The 19,710-nt window shown below is 33.5% G+C and overlaps 1 protein-coding gene across 10 annotated transcripts in view; it reads left to right on the top strand.

The window, feature by feature from the left end:
- MYCBP2 (MYC binding protein 2) overlaps window positions 1-19,710 on the top strand; it is a 275,901-nt gene that overhangs the window by 70,871 nt on the left and 185,320 nt on the right. For all 10 annotated transcript variants that reach the window (XM_054586458.1, XM_054586462.1, XM_054586453.1 and 7 more), the window contains exons 14-17: window positions 3,651-3,809; window positions 7,315-7,519; window positions 9,858-10,003; window positions 10,318-10,419. In XM_054586458.1, coding sequence (XP_054442433.1) covers window positions 3,651-3,809; window positions 7,315-7,519; window positions 9,858-10,003; window positions 10,318-10,419 — 612 coding nt within the window. The remainder of the gene's footprint in view (window positions 1-3,650; window positions 3,810-7,314; window positions 7,520-9,857; window positions 10,004-10,317; window positions 10,420-19,710) is intronic.

Below are 19,710 nucleotides of genomic sequence, written 5' to 3'. Positions count from 1 at the left end.
TTTTACTTACAAATTCTGATTTTAAAACTTGTCATATTTGGTTGCTAGGCAACTTGGATGGTGCTTATCAGGTAAATACGTAAAGCCTACAATTTTTGTTTGGTAAAGGGAAACCAGAATTAATGAAGTTTCTGGTTGGAAGTTTAAGTGATTGTCTCATGTTAAGGAAATGACATATATCAAACATTCATAGCAATTATTAAGTTGGGCTGTTCTCAAGGTGGTATGTAAATCAGCTTAATGTGGTACTGTTTAGATTTTCAGTTGGCCTCAATGTCAGAATGAATCAAAAATTCTGGATGGGCTCATGTATAGTTTCAAAATAATGTTCAGAGTAAATATTGCTAGCTAAAAATCTCTTTAGCAAAGGCTAATTGAAACTTGATAATTTTATTTTTATTGAGAACTGACAATATGTTAGGAAATTGGTGGACCAGACAGGCATGATCCCTTTCTTTTTGAAGATCTGAGAGAAAAGTGACCATTATAGAACTCTTGAGACTTCTGGTCAAAATGGAGGCATAGGTAAACACACCTCACCTCCCCCAACCACTACAGCAAGAATTATAACTAGACTATAAAACAGATATCACCCAGAATTGTCAGAAAATCGAGCCTGTGTGGAAGTCCAACAACCAAGGATTTAGAAGAGCCATATTCATCCAGATGTGTAGGAGACACAGAGATGCATGGAGTGGTGTGGAGATGCAGAGTGGCACAGTGATGTGGAGTGGTGTGAAGAGGCATGGCGATGTGGAATGGGCGGTCCCACATCCACTTGTGGTGGATAAAAATCAGGATGGTACCTTAGAGCGAGGGATCCCAGCTCCAGACCAGACCACCCAGCCAGGGTTCCAGGACCAGGAAGATAATCCCCGAAACTTCTGGCTGTATAAACCAGTGGTGGTTGGGGCAGTAGAAGAAACTGCAGGATTCTCAGGAGACTCCTCTTAAAGGGCCCACAACAGACTTAGGCTTTAGGCAGACTCACCCTGTCTGGGATTCAGCATAAGGGCAACAGCTGGAAGGGCACCAGTGTGCATACGAGGAGAAATTTAAGTGACTGGCAATAGGGCGAGAGCCGGGAGACAGCTTTGTCCCGGGCAAAACTCCAGAGGCCAGGTAGCAACATTATCCCTTCTCCAAGCCCTGTCCCCCACAAAAGCCATAGAACAGTGACTTGGGTTGCCCTGCCCTCGTGATTACCTAAGGCTTCACCCCACACAATTTACAGGTATGCCTTTCTACAATAGGACACGCTACTAAGGGAATCAAAGCAGCTCTACCTAATACACAGAAACAGGCACAGGGATGCTGCCAAAATGAAGAAACAAAGAAATACAACCTAAATGAAAGAACAGAACAAAACTCCATTAAAAAATCTAAATGAAAGGGAGATAAGCAACTTACCAGATGAAGAGTTCAAAACACTGGTTATATGGATGCTCAAGGAACTCACTGGGTACTTAAATAGCATAAAAAAGACCCTGGCAGAAATGAAGATTATATTAAATGAAATAAAAATATACAGAGAATCAACACTGAAGGGGACGAAGCCAAGAATCAAATTAATGATTTGGAACATATGGAAGAAAAAAATGCATTCAATCACAACAGCCAGAAGAAAAAAGAATCCAAAAAAATGAGAATAGGCTAAGGAATCTCTGGGAGACCTTCAAATATACCAACATCTGAGTCATAGGAGTGACAGAAGGAGAAGAGCAAGAAATTGAAAACTTATTTGAAGAAATAATGAAAAACTTCCCTAATTTTGTGAAGGAAATAGACATATAAGTCCAGGAAGCACTGAGAGTCCCAAACAACATGGACCTAAAGAGGACCACACCAAGACACATTAAAATGTCAAAGGTTAAAGATAGAAGGAATCTTAAAAGCATCAGGGGAAAAGCAGTTAGTTACCTATAGGGGAACTCCCGTAAGACTGTCAGCTGATTTCCCAAAAGAAACTTTGCAGGCTAGAAGTGACTGGCAAGAAGTATTCAAAGTGATGAAAAGCAAGGACCTACAACCTAGATTACTGTATCCAGCAAAGCTATAATTTAGAATTGAAGGACAGATAAAGTACTTCCCAGACAAGGTAAAACTAAAGGAGTTCATCATCACCAAGCCATTATTGTATGAAGTGTTAAAGGGTTTATATAAGAAAAAGATCAAAACTATGAACATTAAAATGGCAATAAATTAACAACTTTCAACAATTTAATCTAAAAAACAAACTAAGCAAACAGGCAGAACAGGAACAGAATTGTAGATATGGAGATCATTTAGGGGGGTTGGGAGGGGGAAGGACGAGAATGGGGGAAAAGGTGCAGGGATTAAGCAGTACAAATTGGTAGGTACAACCCAGACGGGGATGTTAAGAACAGTATAGGAAATAGAGTAGTCAAAGAACTTACATGCATGACTCATGGACATAAATTAAGGGGGGGATTGCAGGCAGGAATGGGCGTACCAGGTGGAGGTAGATAAAGGGGTGAAAATTAGGAACTGTAATAGCATAATCAATAAAATATATTTAAAAAAGGACTTTAATATATTAGAGAAGTATGCTTCAATGGTTATGGATATAGACTCAGATCCTGGCACTGCCACTTTTAGTTGGCTATCTAATTTAAATTACTTAGCTTTTCGGAGCTTGCTTTTATTTATTTATTTTTCTACCTGCAAAAGGGAACTAATGGTAGTACCTGGTTGTTACAAGATTACAGGAGATAATGTTTATGAAATGCTTAGCACAGAGCTTGGCATATGTAAGGGCTTAAGAATGGGAGTTTTTGAGGTGAACTTAACAAAAAGACCAGGTAGTATAGGTGGAAGGGAAGATCACCTTAAGGAAGTTATATATCTGAATATTTTCCCAAAGTATAAAGAAGGAGTTATATTATTGGTAATTTAAATAAAATAAATACTTTAACTTAAAAAAAGTTTTTATTTTAGTGTATGTTGGAAATACTCAGCAGTCTTCAATTTTTACTGTTACTCCTACTTGATAAAGTTAAACTATGCTTGTCACATTAAAATTGCTGCAAAAAATTCAGATAATATGGCTGGCACTTGGATATGGCAAATGGAATGGAAGAAATGTATGAATAAGTGAAGTTTAAATCTAGCTATGCATTGGATTGTGGAAGAAGGCATTGTAGATTTTAAAAAGATTGAAAAATATTGCTTTGGAAAATCTCACAGGTTTCTACAAAAACAATGTTATTTCAGTATACTCTGATGATTGTTTTCCTTTGTTTTACTGAGGCAGGTCAAAGCAGGTGAAGTACATGATTGATAAGTGCCTTTGTCCCTGGTCAAGGAAAATTTCATAACTAATAACCCATCTAGTAATTGTTGAGAGGTGTTGGCCATTTAGAGCATGTGTTCAGGAGATGCAGGCTTTTGCCACAGTAAAGATTTGTCCCAAGTTTGGATGATAATATTTAAAAACTTGGAAGTTTCATTACAAAATTGCAAAGTTAATTTACTGATAACCTGCTGGTCTTTTGGCCTATTTCCCATTTTGGTGGGTTATTGTATCCCAGAAATGAAAAGTTATGCATTGAGGGTGGTACATTACTGAGGATTCACTAGGGTCAGAAAGGCTTTTTTGTTGTTTCTTACCAAATTCATCTTTTTTATAGGTTTGGTAACAGATTTGAAGGGCCATTTTGTAATTCAGGTAGCTATGGGCAAAGCTCACACTTGTGTTTTAATGAAGAATGGAGAAGTTTGGACATTTGGTGTAAATAATAAAGGACAATGTGGACGAGACACTGGTGCCATGAACCAAGGTGGGAAAGGTAGGTGTTGACTGTATTAATATTAAGTTATGTGTTGCCTTTTCATTACCTTTTCAGAACAATATGGTGAAGAATCTCACTCTTTTCAGAATAGGTGGCTCTTTGATTTCGTATGTATACATTAGGAAAATTGCTGAATTTCTTATTATTTCACAGTGTATCACTAGAATAAGCTAATATACTTTAGACTTTCCATTTCTGAGCAAATGAGCTTGTTTAATGCCATGTTTTTCTTAATTTTATATAAATATAATATTGATTTATTATCTTTGGTGACTAAATTATTCTAGAAAAATGCATTTTCAAACTCATTATTAACTTTTTATACCACGTTTTCAATTTTAACCATTTTGGCAGTAGTCTGGCAAATATTTTCCTGTTTAAAAGTATGCACTTTGATTCAGTCAGTTCTTAACAACTAAGAATGATCCTTAAGAATACTTGACCCTTTATCAAGTGCGAAATTGTAGATGCCCCTTATTCACCATATCCTTTGCCCAAACACTCAGGATGTTGAAGGGAAGAGAGGAGTTTATCCATGCTTGTTGTGGCTTGTTTTTGTAATACTTTGTGTCTACTTCGTTGTTCTCAATTTTTACTTGATCAGTGCTTCATGCCTTTCATGCCAATTTCTGGTTTTCTGTTTTTAATTTTGTGTGGACTTGAGAACAGGAAATAGATACATATTATTAGAACTATGCATTGAATTGTGTTTAAAGTACAAATGAATTTCAGGATAATATTTGTATAAATTAACAAACACAGGTTTAGCTCTTTTGGGGAGGTCTCCTTGATGGCAGACTCACTGGGTATTAAAAGCCCACTTTCCTTTTCCTTAGCTTATTTATAGGTGTGTGTTTTTAAAATACTTTAGTTTTAAAAGAGCAAGCCTATTAGAGGAATGTTGATTTAAAAAAAAAGGACCGAAGAAAGAAAAGACACAGATTACTCAAAATGGAAATATTTTTCTTCCTGCTAAACTAGTGCACCACAATTTTGGATGATACATACTAGGCAAAGAGGAGAGAACTGTTTTAGTTTTCTATATATAATATAATTATATATTCAAATTATGTTTCATATGAATTGTAAGCTGAACAAAATTGTTTATTATTATGAAACTTGTGAAAGCTGAGCATACATTTACACCTATGACCTGGACTCAATATAAGGTTTGTAATAACCAAAATAAAATTGTTAAAATAATTTTTTTTATTTACTAGAAATTACACCTACTCTATGAGTAAGTGTAGGATTAGAAAGCACACTACTGTAGTAGTGCTAGATACAATGAGTACAGATTGCTGAGTCATTATTATAGTTACAGTTAGCTATAAATTGTTCATTCTCATCATTGCGTAGTACTAAATTGTGTAAATATACCACATTTTAAACATCTTTTGTATTATTATGGACATTTGGGTAGTTTCTAGTTCTGCTTTTTATGACGTGTTGCTATGAACCTTTCTGGGGTAAATATTAGTAAAAATATGTAAGCACTTCTTTTAGGTGTATAATTAGGAGTAGAATTGCCAGTCTCTTATTTTTCTTTTAATTTGGATTCCCTTCATTATGAATAGTGAGTTAGATTATCTTTTCGAACTTTTCTTATTTTGCTTGCCTTTTTCTTACTGATTTGTAGGAATTCTTTATGTATTATGTTGTATGTGTTACAAATATTTTTGATTGACTTGTGGCTTCTCTTTTTTATATTTATAGTTTTACTTTTTTTTTGCATGTAACTTTAAAATTTTGATGACAAGCTTTTTATTTTTTATCGTTACAAATTTTTGCTTTATGTAGTCAGGTTGGGACCTTTTTTCACTAGATGAATTAGAGTCAGTTTTTCTACTTGGCCTTGTGATTGGGATTGCTTTGGATTTTAAAGATTAATTTGAGTATATAGTTATAATTGGGATGATTAATTAATATATGTGACCCAGTTAAGCGCTCAATATATTTTAGCTGTTGTTATGGAAAATAGTCACTTAAGCCTCTTTTCAGGATTGCTTTATTCTAACTCTAGATATAAGTAGTTATCCAATACTTGGTTATCTAATTTTCCAGCCTGTCCATAGATTAGGAGAGGCAAAAATATTTTTAAAAAGGTTATATATTCTGTAAGTTCATTCTTGACTAGACAGACCTATACTGAATCTATTATAAGTGTAAGTGATAAGAGAATAAGGTTGACTAAGAGATAAAATGGGTAAAGTATATAACCTTGTCTTTGAGGATCTATGTCAGGTAAGAAAGACAAAGGTATGAAAATATTTAATTACTTGATTCCCACAGATTTATTCTTTTATTATGTGCTCTTGTAGCACTATATGTTCTTTTATAAGCCTATCACAGTTGTATATTTACACTTTTCTGTATGGCTGTTTGAATAATTTGTGTCTATCTCTCTAAGTTACCAACTTTATAATGACTCAATATCATAGTCCTCTGTGCCTAGAGCAAACCATCACCTGATGATCTCTTCAGTGGCCTTCCAAATTAAAAATGGATTTTATACTTTTAAAAGGTTATTTTTAAAAAGTGTAACAGAGACTTATGTGGCCCACAAAGCCTGAATGATTTGCAGGCTGGCCCTTTATAAAATTTTTTCTGACTCTGCTTTAAAGGAAATGCCTGCGGCATAGTTGATTTTTGGTAATAACAAATAGTTTAAGGGATTATAACACAATTAAATTGTGATTGAGGTATAAACACATTTTGAGAAGATAGTGACTGACTCTTTGGGAAAAGTGGTAAGCACTTTCCTAGGAAATGACTTCTGAGTTGGGTTTTTGAGGACTGAAAAGGAGTTTCTCTGGCAGATAAAGTTGGGAGAGGCATCTGGTAAATGAGGTAGAAAGACACAGATGGCGTCGGAAAGAACAGAGGGCTGGAGCATGCGAAAGGACACAGGATGGTTATGAAGCAGAGGGATTTTAAGTGCAGGTAGAATGTAGTTTTCATGGAAGAAATGAGTTTGGAGAAAATGGGGAGCCACAGTGTGACTTTATCTTGCTGTGGAAAGTTGTTCTCTTAAAGACCTTGGGAAGATATTGAAGCTTTAGGTAAAATGTGAAGTCATAGAATCACGATATGTTTCATGAAGCTGATTGCTAGCAGTGGGAGGATGTTTAGATTGAAGGGGATTTTGGCTTAGAGTGTGGTTAGGAATCTCTCTTTGGTCTATTGAACAAAAGTGTTGGCAGTGAGGATGGTAAGGAGGGACTAAAATCAGAAAAAAGTAAAGATATGGTTCACGGTAACAGCTAAGAGATGTTTCTGCCTTCCCTAACTCTTGCAGAAAGGAAATGGGGAGAACATTATTAGCGGTCCCTGCATTAAATTTTGTTTTTCTTGCTCTTGCAGTTTAGCATTTCTTTGTATATTCACTTGGATTAGTCTGTGTTTTTATATATATATATATATTTAATTAAGAAATATAATTGTCAGTTTTTTAGACACTGGAATAATCTACTCAAAAGTTATGAATTGATCTGTCAAATAGGATTTGGAGTTGAAAATATGGCCACTGCAATGGATGAAGACCTAGAAGAAGAACTAGATGAAAAAGACGAGAAGTCTATGATGTGCCCTCCAGGCATGCATAAGTGGAAGCTGGAGCAGTGCATGGTGTGTACTGTCTGTGGAGACTGTACAGGTTATGGAGCCAGCTGTGTCAGTAGTGGGCGTCCAGACAGAGTTCCTGGAGGGTAAGAAAATGACTAATACTGAAGAAATAAAATATGAGTAGCAAATGTGCAAAACATTTCATTTCAAAATTATTCCAGGGTATTCTACCATGCTGTGTTTTAAAGGCATATTGGCATATATTTGTAATTCTTATCATTGTTTTTTATTATAATAATTTCTAATTTAGTGTCATTTATTTAAGTTGCTTTTCTTTCATTTGATTCATTTAAACCATTATTTAAAAACAGGTCATAAATCTTTTTCAAGGCTTAGGCTGTGCCTTCATTTGTATTCTTTTTCTAAGACTGCTCTAATGCCAAATATGTATACATTTTTATTAAATACGAATCTTTTTTAAATAGAATTATCAAATATATAGGATATTCTAGAGGGGATATATAATGTTCATTTAAATTGAATTTGCTTTTTGCAATATTAGGAGTTCTGGGAACTGTTGCATTTAAAATTGCATTATACCTGTTATATTTATCTTTTTTACTCTTATTGGACCACTTTATTTTTTCACAGTCTTATCTTCTTGATGTTTTAAAGTTAATATGTGACTTTGGCACAATGAGAATGCAAAATTTTCCCTAGGATGTTGGGGGAGATTTCAATTGTTATTTTTGCGTTGCCATTTATAGCCATTGTAACATTGTGGTGTATCCTTTGTAAGATCAAATTAATTATGATGGATTTTGTATTATGATAGATCTGTAAACTCTGTAATCTCTGTAAAATCAGATTATGATAATTAGCTGAATTTGGAAAGTAAATGGAATCTTGTGATAAAAAGCCATAGTGAGGACAGCCAACGCCCCCACTCCATAGCTGACTCACCTGTTTGACACTTCTTTAGTATAGTGTCAGGTGCTTTTTCCCAAATAATGTCTAGATTTACTATGAGTACATTTATGGGTTTATACCATGGCCTAACGTAGTGAAATAGATCATAAATGACAGATGTTTTCTTTGAAACTACTGAAAGATTACGATTTTTAAACCCTACTTTTTATTTGTATGTTTGGCATATTAAAAACACTTTGGCTCTCTTTATCAAATGTTAGTATTTCCTTTACAAGGAGCTGAAATTTATCCTGGAAATGTCTTGAGATATTTCCATTAAAATTAGTGTCCCTGATATCTAAACTTATGTAATTGATAAATATTATAAATGAATTTATAATCCTCTAGTCCTTCCTAAAACTAATTATTCTTTTTTATATGCTTCCCCCGCTGCAGAGATTTACTGTCAGTTTCTAGTAATTATTTATAGATCAAAATGGACAGTACCTAAAACCAAGTACAATAATTTCTTTATTAATGAAGCAGAAATGAATACATGAACAAAGTCAACATAGGAATATGTGCTGGGACACTAAGTACTATTAAAAATGACTTCAGTTATTATAAAATTGTGACTTTGTATCTTAGAATAAGTTTAGAATTAAACATTTTTTTAAATAGCACCTACAGACAACTGGAGAACATACTGTATCACTTTTTACTGTTGCAGTTAGTGATCTTTCAAGTTGTCAGTAATGCTTGCATTTAAAAGCCAAGTGTTTCACAGGGCATTTAGCTTTGTCTTTCAAGACTACTGCAAATAAATTCTTTCTTTTTTACCTCCACAAATCAGGACAACAAAGGGCTCAGTAAGGCTATCTAAAGTTTTTCAGGACTGATCCAGCAAATAACATTAAAGCTATGACTTCTACATCTATAAAATATATGATTAAGAAGTATGTGTTCACTGACCCTCTAACCAGCTTCTGGGAGTGTTCTTGTCTTCTTTATGATATAATCAAATACCCTAGGCTTAGTTCACAACTATGGATATGAAAAGGACAAAGAAAAAGAAAAAGAATGGGTAGTTGTATACAGTAAAAGGAGTCAATGGGAGATGATTGCATATAAAGGAGAGGGAGGAAAAAGGAGACATGATACATGAAGCTGGTAAGGTGAGCTCACGTATTGAAGGCTGTTCATACTTACCTGAACTTCCCTGGTAGATAGGAGTGTTTGTTTACACAGCAGGCCATCCAGACCACTTGACAGTAAAGCTGCTGGTGCTTCACTAAATGTGACAACCTGAAAAAATATGTGTTAATAGCAGCTTTGAAGATAGAATATGTTTGTATTTTCTGTAGAAATATGCCAATGATGCCTGTGAGGAACTGAATAAGCTCTTGTTTTTAATTTTTCATCTATTCAGTCCTTTTCCTGACTCTGATAGGAAGAAATGGTTTATTGCTCACTCATTTAACTTAATCTCAAAAAAGCAGAAGAGGTGTTATGGAGAAGAGTTTCAAGGAACGAGTAGAAGGGTTTCAGTTAGTTTTTTTTTTTCCTTTTAAGGATTTGTGGCTGTGGCTCTGGAGAATCTGGCTGTGCTGTGTGTGGATGTTGTAAGGCATGTGCAAGAGAGTTGGATGGTCAAGAGGCAAGACAAAGAGGAATTCTTGATGCGGTGAAAGAGATGATACCTTTAGATCTTCTGTTAGGTAATTTGCTTTATTGTACTAAGCATCTTGTCCTCAACTCAGTAATAAGGATTGTTTAAAAATTTCTATTAGATATATGTTTAAAAATTAAGATACTAGTTAATTATGCAATACTGCATGTATAATAACTGACAATATGTCATTAATTAAGGGAAGAGCTTCTTTTTTTCTTTTTTGCTAAGATTCTTGCAGTAAAAAGAATTTGTTCTGCATAGTTTTTGTTAGCTGTTGCATTCTTGAATTTTAGATAGTTCTGTTAATATCTATTATATTTTGTGTATGTGTGTAATCTTTTTTTTTTGTCAATCAACTAGCTGTCCCAGTACCTGGAGTTAACATTGAAGAACACCTTCAGTTAAGACAAGAGGAAAAACGGCAGCGAGTAATCAGGAGACACAGAATAGAGGATGGAAGAGGTAAGTAAGATGTAGCTGCAGAGAAAATGTATTTGAAAATCCATTTTTCACCCTATACTGAGACCACTGAAAAGGTACAGATTAGGCTGATTTTGTAAGAAATTAAAATTAAAATTAGTAACATTTTAATACTCATGAAAATAATGTGAAAATATTCAGGGTATTTATGACTACTAATAACATACATTTAATTCAGTAGGGTATTTATGCGTAAGTCAGCTGTTTTACGAATTCTACTGTCTGCCAAGCATCAAAAACTATCATCAATGACAACTTTTAAAAAAATGCAAAGTCTAAGAATTTGTTCTTTACTCAAATTTTGGTCTCATCTATTTAATCATAAAACAAAGTAGTTTAATATAGTATTTTATTTTCTGTTTTCTTACTCATTTATAATCATCATTTACGCATAGCCCTACTGCCCTTCATTCCAATCCAGTACATAACTGTGCTTTTATGTACCCTTTTTAAAAAAACTTATTCTTGTTATGTACAAGAAGGAGAGTCTGCAGGTTTTGTTACAATATTGTAAATTTATCTTTTCCTCATTGTGATCATTTCTCAGTCTAATTATAATAGGTATTTAAGTATATATCCAACAAGCAGAAATAAATATGTGTTACTAAAGCTATTTTTGCCTTGTAGAATCTTTTGGTCCTAGGATTAAGATGGATTGTTATAGAGGTCTGTGATTTTATTTCTCTGCTAGGCAAAAACTTGAATAGAAATATTTACTGATGTTGTATATTTTAAATACTTACTAGAAATGATATCATATATGAGATAGAACCTATTACTCATTTAACTGTTATACATTTTTTTCTAGGCACTTTTTAATGTAAACTGGAATAAGTAGTAAAATGCAAAACGCAGATGGTATATTCCATTTTTATTAAACTTAAATTGTAAAATATATTCTTGGATTGTTTTTTATAGTGCCTAATAAGCAATGTTCATTAATTGATACAGTGAATATTTGCTACTAGTTTGGCTTTGTTTAATGAGCTAATTAGTTTGGTTTTGTTTTAATGAGATTAATGTATACGAGGGCTTTCCAGAAGGTATCCAGCCATGTAATATGAAAAAAAAAAGACATTAATTGAAGATACGAGATACAACAAACATCTTACATAGGACAATGACGCCTCAGTCCCCTTCAAAGTAGTCACCTTGGGACCTCACACAGTTCTCCCAATTGCCATCAGCTGCCCTGTCATATTTTCTTGAATCTCATTGACAGTTTAAAATCTTTCCCCTTTCAAAGATGATTTCAGTTTTGGGAAAAGCCAGAAGTCGCAGGGTGCCAAATCTGGGCTTAGGGAGGGCTGAGTCACCTGGGTGATTTGGTGTCTTCGCCAAAACACTCTGCATGAGACGTGATGATTGAGCACATGTGTTGTCGTGATGAAACTGCCAGTCATCAGTTGCTGCCAATAACTGTGGCCTTCTGAGTCATCTAAATAGTTTCCATGGAGGAATGTTCAAGCTTTAATGCAAAATTTGATGTAGATTTGTTGCTCTACTTGCTCAGTCACTTTGAATGTGATGGCCACACAATATACATGCTCACTCAAGTGCATCTACTACTCCCACTGACTAGTACAGTGAAGTCATCATTGTTCACGCATGCACATTCCAGTCCACTCACTGTGGCTGCCTGGTTACATTGATGTTCAAACCATTCTCACTATATTAACAATAGCTGGACTTTTTCTGGACAGACCTTCATATACTGTCATCATTATTGGTAAGTATATGGAGGAATTGCACATTTAATGTTTTATAGAAAACAGTAAAATGTAAGTTCTTGGTCTTTATTACGCAGGGTAATTGAGTGATAATTTCTTTTATATTATTACGATTTGCCTGAGGTTAATTATCGAGTATTTTTTTACTACCTGTTTCATCTTTTTTTGGGAAGTATTAGATTGAATCATATGAATTGACCTACAAAACTCAGCAAATCTGTATGATGACATTTAATCACTTGCCTAAAGTTGTGTATTTTGTTAATCTTTTTTCTATAAAAAGCGATTCTTCTCTAGCTGTAGTATATTTCTGCATATCAGAAGTAAAAAGACTGATTATGCATAGGTTATTTAACAAAACTTTGTGATTGCAGAATATTCTTTGTCCATTTATTTTAAAAAGTGTCATAGATCTTTAAAACATAAACTAATCCTTTAAAAGTTAAAAACTCCATTATTTAAATATTTACAGAAATTATGTTATTATGTCTGATTTTACAAGTACAGACTTAGGTTCTAGGCAGTTGGTATATATTTGTGACAAATTAGTCTCATGTGCGATTCTCAATGTATAGAAATGCTTCTTTAGATTATTGGTATGCAAAAATTTTGTCTTTTTTTTTTTTTCTTGGTTGAGCTCTTTCTTACATGTATCGTTCTTTTTCATTTTGTTAAAACACTTTATGTAGTAAATATCTTTCCTTGATAGGGTAGGGTCTTCATTATGGACCTTAATTGTTGTTAGTTACTGCTTTGCATGATACTGAAATTCGTGCATATTAGGACCATGTCCTTGCTTGGCACAGTCACCACGCTTACTGTGGATCATGTAGTGAGGACATAGTTACAATATGCATGTGTTTCAGTTAACATAGTACTGTGCAAAGAGAGAAGCCTGCTTGAATATTTTATTTTGTAAAAATACTTTTAAACAAGAATTCTAATTATGTATCCACTTTTTAAAAAGTCATACTTCAAGTTCTTATTCAATGACTTTGGAAAATTCTTATACTATATTAAATAATTAAAAAGTACTGTGATCCTATACTTTATACAAAAAAATAAAATGTACAGAGATATACCCACATTTTCATAGGGGAAAAAAAGCTAGAAGGAAGGGTATATACCAGAATGTTAGTAGTGGTTTTTCCTGAGAAGTGAACTTATAGGTGATTTTTATTTAGTTCTTTACAATTTGTTTTCTAAGCGGTCTCTGATATATGCATATTACTTTAGAACAAAATAGGAGTTAGGTTTTAAAGCTGAAGCTACTGTTTTTTTTTTAAAAATATAGGATGGTCCTAAGGAATTTATATTTTACGTTTGTTTTTTAAAAATATTTTAAGTGGATAGAAGAATTCCTTTTAGATATTATGCTTTTAATTATTTAGGACAGTGGTTCTCAAAGTGGTGTCAAAGAGGCCAGTATCACTTGTTATGGGTCGCTTGTTCTCAGGCCTCACCCCAGACTTGCTGAATCAGAAACTTGGGGAATGGGGCCGAGCAAACTGGTGATTAAGCCCACCAGGTGATTGATGGCGCTGAAGTGTGAGAACCACTGCTCTGAGGCAGGAACTGGGTCTAGTGAAGGAGAATTTCTGCATGCGGGTCCTGGGTGCAGATTTGAGTCACATCCCAAGGGGTGTGTTCTGGGGTTCTTGTTTGGCATGGTGCTAGGATGGTTAGTCTTGTTTTGTCCACATGAGGAACAGGAATGTCAAAAAAAATTTTAGTGTTCCAACTGCCACACATACTTGTCTTTTTTTTCCTGGCCTCTGCTTGTTACTTTTTAGATAGTAACAGTTTAGTAATGTTAGTAATTATGATCATGAGTAATTGCTTTTATCTATGTTGAAATTTAATAATTTCAGGATAATATTATGTTAAATATTTTTACTTGAATTGTTTGTCTTCTTTACCAAGCTTGTGTTAACTGCTTCAAAGTGGATCAGAATTTCAGGACCTTATTCATGTATTAAAGCCTTGCTCAGTCAGCCTCACGCCTATTGATGCTGCTGTTTATGACACGAAGACTTTATAATGGAATGTGCTATAGAAACCCGTAAATTTGGATCTTCGTCTTAAAATGTTTTATGATTAATCTTCCACATTAAAGTTTTCTTTAATATATATTCTTAGGCACCGATACATTTCTGATAACTTTTAGTTTGTGTTTTAGATTACATAGGGTTGATTGACACATAAATTTTCTGAGACTTGTAGTAACTTTGTAAGTGCTTGTTCAGTGGAATTTTTGAGTAGATTTTCTAAGTCATTCTATCAATGATTGTATCAATGATCTTCTATATTTCTTCTCAGCTCTTTATTGTAAGGAAAACTAAACTCAAATAATACTTGCTACTTTTCCTTCTTTGTTTTCTCCCTTAATGTCAAATCAAAGTTTCATAATTGTGAGCTGTAGATAGGATGAGCTTATGTCCTGGCTTTCCTGGGGCAGTCCCATTTTATGCCTGCTGTCTGGAAATATTTCTTAACAAATATTCTACTGAGTGCCCTCAGTAGAATATCATCTGGATAATGTTAACATGGTTAGCATGGCTTTATTACCGGGAGTTTAAGAGTGTGGGTTCTGAAGTTACACTTTGGTGCAGACCTTGGTTTTTTCACTTTTACTAGAGGTATATGACTGTGGAATTTAACCACTCTGAACCTGTTTTCTTACCTTTAAAATGGGGGTAATGACTGATTCTACCACTCTATGGAGGATGTTAAGGAGGATTAAGTGATGTGCATGAAAATGCTTGACCTACACTAAGGCCTAAGTGAATGTTTGATGGTGATGGTTTTGGCACTGGTGGGCCATTTAGTAAACTTACATTCTTCTTGGATTTGATTCTTTTCCAGCTCTTGCTTTGACTTAATTGCTTTTTCTTACAACATTGGAATGCTAATCACAAAACCGATTATTTTTAACAAAACCCTTCGCAGCATCTGTAGAATAAAACATTCCATTTTAGTAGAAAAAGTTTTTCATAGTTACAAATTAGAATGCAAAAACAAATTTCTTATAGTCAGTGTCTCTAATTTCAACGTGATTGAGTTGTTGCTATTGATCTTTAAGCCTCTAAAACCATTGTGTTCTTGATTTGACATATGAAATCCAGTATTAGCTGATCTTCCAATGCTACCTGAAAGTCCCTTTTTAAATTAAAATATGTGAAACATTTAGAAAACATAAGTATAAGTAAGAACAAAGGTCAGTATAATGCTTCATCCAAAGATAACCACTGGTAAAATTTGATGTACTTTCTTACAATTTTTTCTATGCATACCTTTTAAATTTTATTTTATATCATTTCATACCATGATATATATTAGTGTTTTTTTTTGTTCCCCTTAATGTTATACCAGAAAAAAAATTTTGTGGTTCATTGCAACAGCATATTAAAGTAATACAGAAATTTAAGTCAAAGGTTTTCCACAAAACTATCCTTTAATTAAATTATTGTTTTTATTTCTTTTATTGTCGTCATCTAATCAAGTTTATTACATTTCAGGTTTTATCACTAATTGTTTAAATATATTTACTTAATATTACAGTATATACATTTTATATTTTTGCTGCGGGTTTTTTTCTTGCCTTCCCCTTATACTCCATCAAGAAAATGAGGTTTAGTTGAATAGGTATACTTCCATATCTTATTCCATTGTAATATATGATCATTATATAATTCATTATAATAATCATGTGCAGGTACATACCCCTGTATGAAAGAGTAAGCATATGTTTATTTACAAAAGTGATATTATATATGTAATTCTCTGCAACAGGTTTTTCTCATTTTGCTATACCACATGAACACTCACTACTTCAGTAAATATGGATCTACCATATTCTATTTAATAGATACATAACAATGCATAATATGGCTGTACTGAAGTTTATTCAATCATCATTTTGTTGATGGGCATTCAGATCATTTTCAGGGTTTTGTGCATTTTGCTATAATATATATTCTTAAACTTACTGCTATCTGTATGAGATATATTGGAGTTTTTGTTTATATAGTAGAGATTTCTAGAAATAGAATATCTGGGCCAGAGAATGTTTTGAATTTTAATAGATAATTCAAATTGGTTTTTAAAATGTTATAGGAATTTATCTTCTGAAGACTAACATGGCATTTTTCTCTAGTATCACCTGTATTATTATTATTTTTGATTTTTGTGAAAACAGTGAACTATATTATCTCATTGCTAATTTAAATAACATGAAAGCATTTTCTGTGTAAAATTCTTCATAAACCTCATTTTTGTGACTGAATATTCCATTGAGTGGAAATATGATAGTTTTTCATTAATTATTCTCTTTGGATTGTTTAAAACTTTTTATTAAAGTTAATAAGATTACATTAACGCCTTAGAGCTGAAACTTTTAAAACATATTTCAGAGTTTTCTTTAGGATAGATTCTTAGATGTGCAAGTAGAATATAGTTTCATCTGAACTGGGCTAAAGCTTTCTTTATATGTATACGAGGTCTGTGGCCAAATTTTGAAAATCTGTTATAGGATGTGATCAAATAGATAAATTAGAGGTTGGTCTTTATTATTATGAAAAATATTTCCTTATATGAAGTCCCTGTCAACACCCGTCTCCTTTAGGCTGCTGAATTCCTGTAAACTATCCATCACAGCCAGAAGTCTGTGATTGGTACACAGGTTTGTGAAGGCAGTTGAACAGGGAAACCCAGTCATCACAATGGGCATGGAACCTCCTGAATTCTGTGTGCCAATAGAAATTAACTACATTTATGTAATAGTTTAAAGTGTACTTTTTTGATCAGAAGCTATTTTTTTCCATTATAAAAAGCCAAGTAGTTCAGGAGGATGTCTAGACTTATTGGTAGAAAATCAAACCCAAATTTAGAATTTCCTTCTCAAGAATACATGAGGAAATTTAAATTCGGTTCTTTCCTATTCGGAAATGACAGCATTTCAGGTATTAGCGAAACCACTGAAAACAATGTGTTATAATTGCCAGAACATATTACTCTCAGGAGCAAGAGGAACAGAACAGCTGTACTCTTGGGCCTGAATCTGCCCGTTTAGATATTTTGCATAGTTTAAATTTTATTAAACTTTAATATTACCCGTATTATGAATTTTATAACCCCACCACTTGACGTCAACTGAGTTGTCAATCTCAGAGAATAGTCACAAAATTGGTACCATAACTTAAAAAAAAAAGAAAAAGGAAGGGTTCTTTTCTTGGTAAGTAGTCTAGGTATTAGAGAAATTTTGAAAAATAGTAGTTTGATTTCTGGTTATATCTATCTGTGTAATTTTGAAATTTATCCTCACTGGATTAGGTACCTTATAAGGAAAATCAGGGCATTCTTACATGATCTCTGTGGCTATGGCATATTTAACATCAGAATTGATGGGCTTAAATCCTGGGAAAGGAACGAATCCAAATTACTTCACTTTGGAATTATGTAGGTTAAATATAGATATATCATGATGTTTAAATTCTAAGTACATAAAATGTTTACATTCAATTCCAGTAAACCAATTCTAAAAAACCAGAATTTAAGTAGTTTTTCGTATATTTCAAAGCTAATTTTTAGTAACATCAAAAATAGAAAATTTAATTTCTTTAAAAATGAGATTTTTTTTCCCTCTTATGATATGTTTAAAACAGCACTATATCCCTTCATATTAAAATTCTAGTTCATACGTTTCCATTATAAACAATTAAATGTTACTTTGGCATCCTTCATTTCTTCCATACTTTCTCCATAAAGATTGATAAGTCTTGGATGCAATCTGTAAAGAATAAAATATGTGTAATTGAAAAAAAAATATTTCAGAGTTTTCTTTAGGATAGATTCTTAGATGTGCAAGTACTGGGCCAAAGCACCTAACTTTTAGGTGCTTTGAATTATGTCACCAATAACTTTTTTGAAAAGCTTCTTATTTTGTACTGCCACTTATTCCAGTCAACCTGCCTGGAATAACTGCCACCTCCCTGTCTACGGATGTTCTCTGAAAAACCCATTGTCTACACATGAATGGAAGGCGCTGTTAAATAGCTAAATTTTTACTTTTCACTCCCCAGTTTTATTCACCACCCCCACTGAAGCAAATAAACTAACAAGTTTTGTTCATTCTACCTTCTTAATTCTATTCAAAAGTTATTAAAGCTTTTGAATATGTCCACTTCCTAGAATGCCACTGTGTTATCTCAGTTCACTTCCACTTTTTGCCTGAAGTACAGCAAAAAGCCTTGTAAACATCTTATCCTTAATCATCTTCTAAGCTAATGTCCACCTTCTATCCAGAATGTTTTTTCTAAAATGCATATCTGATCAGCAGTACTTTTCCGTTTAAAACCAAAAAGCTATTCACAGATCTTAGAAGAAGTCCACATTTTATCTCTACAACTTCATCTCTCTTTACTCTCCTTCCTACTTCTTATCCCCAAACATTTTTCCCCCATTTCTCTCAGACTTCATAGTACTCATGACCTTTTTATTAGGTCCCCACTTGTGTGGCATTTTCTCTTGTACCCTTCAACTTCCTACTTTCCCACCCTGAAGGTTTGCTAGCTGCCCCTTCAAGGTGCTTCATTTTGTCATAGCACACTGTTTTAATTTCTTGCTGAGCTGTGTGTAAACTCTCCTTGATCCCATTAGACTGTGAACTTCTGGAAGCAGAGATGCTGTCCTTTTTATCAAAGAACCTATCAGAGTGCCTGAAATTTGTCAGTACTTAACCTGTCTTTGTTGACTAATTGAAAACATTTTATAGGCTTTTCATCACCTCTGCAATGAAGTTTCATGCTATAAAAAGATTTTAATTTTTTTTTTTTTGCATGTACTTGTCCAGATCTCCCAAAACCATTTATTGAAGAGGGCATTTCTATTCCATTTTATGTTCCTTCCCCTTTTGTGAAATATTAATTGACCATAGTGACATGGGTTTATTTCTGGGCTCTCTATTCTATCCCAATGGTCTATGTGTCTGTTCTTATGGCACTGCCAGACTTTCTTGATTATAGTGGCCTTGTAATATAATTTGATATCAGATATTGTGATCCCTCCTACTTTGCTCTTCATTTTCAAAATTGCTGAAGCTATTTGGGTTCATTTATGGTTCCATATAAATTTTTGAAATGTGTGTTCTACATTGGTTTTGGTATTTTGATAGGGATTGTGTTGAACCTATAGATTGCTTTGGGTAGTATGGACATTTTGATGGTGTTAATTTTTCCGGTCCGTGAACATGGTATATGCTTCTATTTATTTGTGTCTTCCTTAATTTCTTTCTTCAGTGTTCTGTAGTTTTCCGAGTATAGGTCTTTTACCTCCTTGGTTAAATTTATTCCTATGTATTTTATTTTTCTTGTTGTTATAGTAAATGGGATTTTTTTCCCTAAACCTGTTCCTGATATTTCATTGTTAATGTACAAAAATGCCTTCAATTCCTGAATGTTGACTTTGTATCCTGTTGCTTTGCCAAATTCACTTACTAGGTTGAGCAGTTTTTTGGTAGAGACTATAGGGTTTTCTGTGTACACCA

Source organism: Pteronotus mesoamericanus, unplaced genomic scaffold (genome assembly GCF_021234165.1).
Source record: "Pteronotus mesoamericanus isolate MK-2021 breed Mesoamerican mustached bat unplaced genomic scaffold, CSHL_Meso_final contig_94, whole genome shotgun sequence".
Lineage (NCBI taxonomy): Eukaryota > Metazoa > Chordata > Mammalia > Chiroptera > Mormoopidae > Pteronotus > Pteronotus mesoamericanus.
The sequence above is the reverse complement of the archived record's forward strand: the minus strand, read 5'-3'. Positions and strand labels throughout refer to the sequence as shown.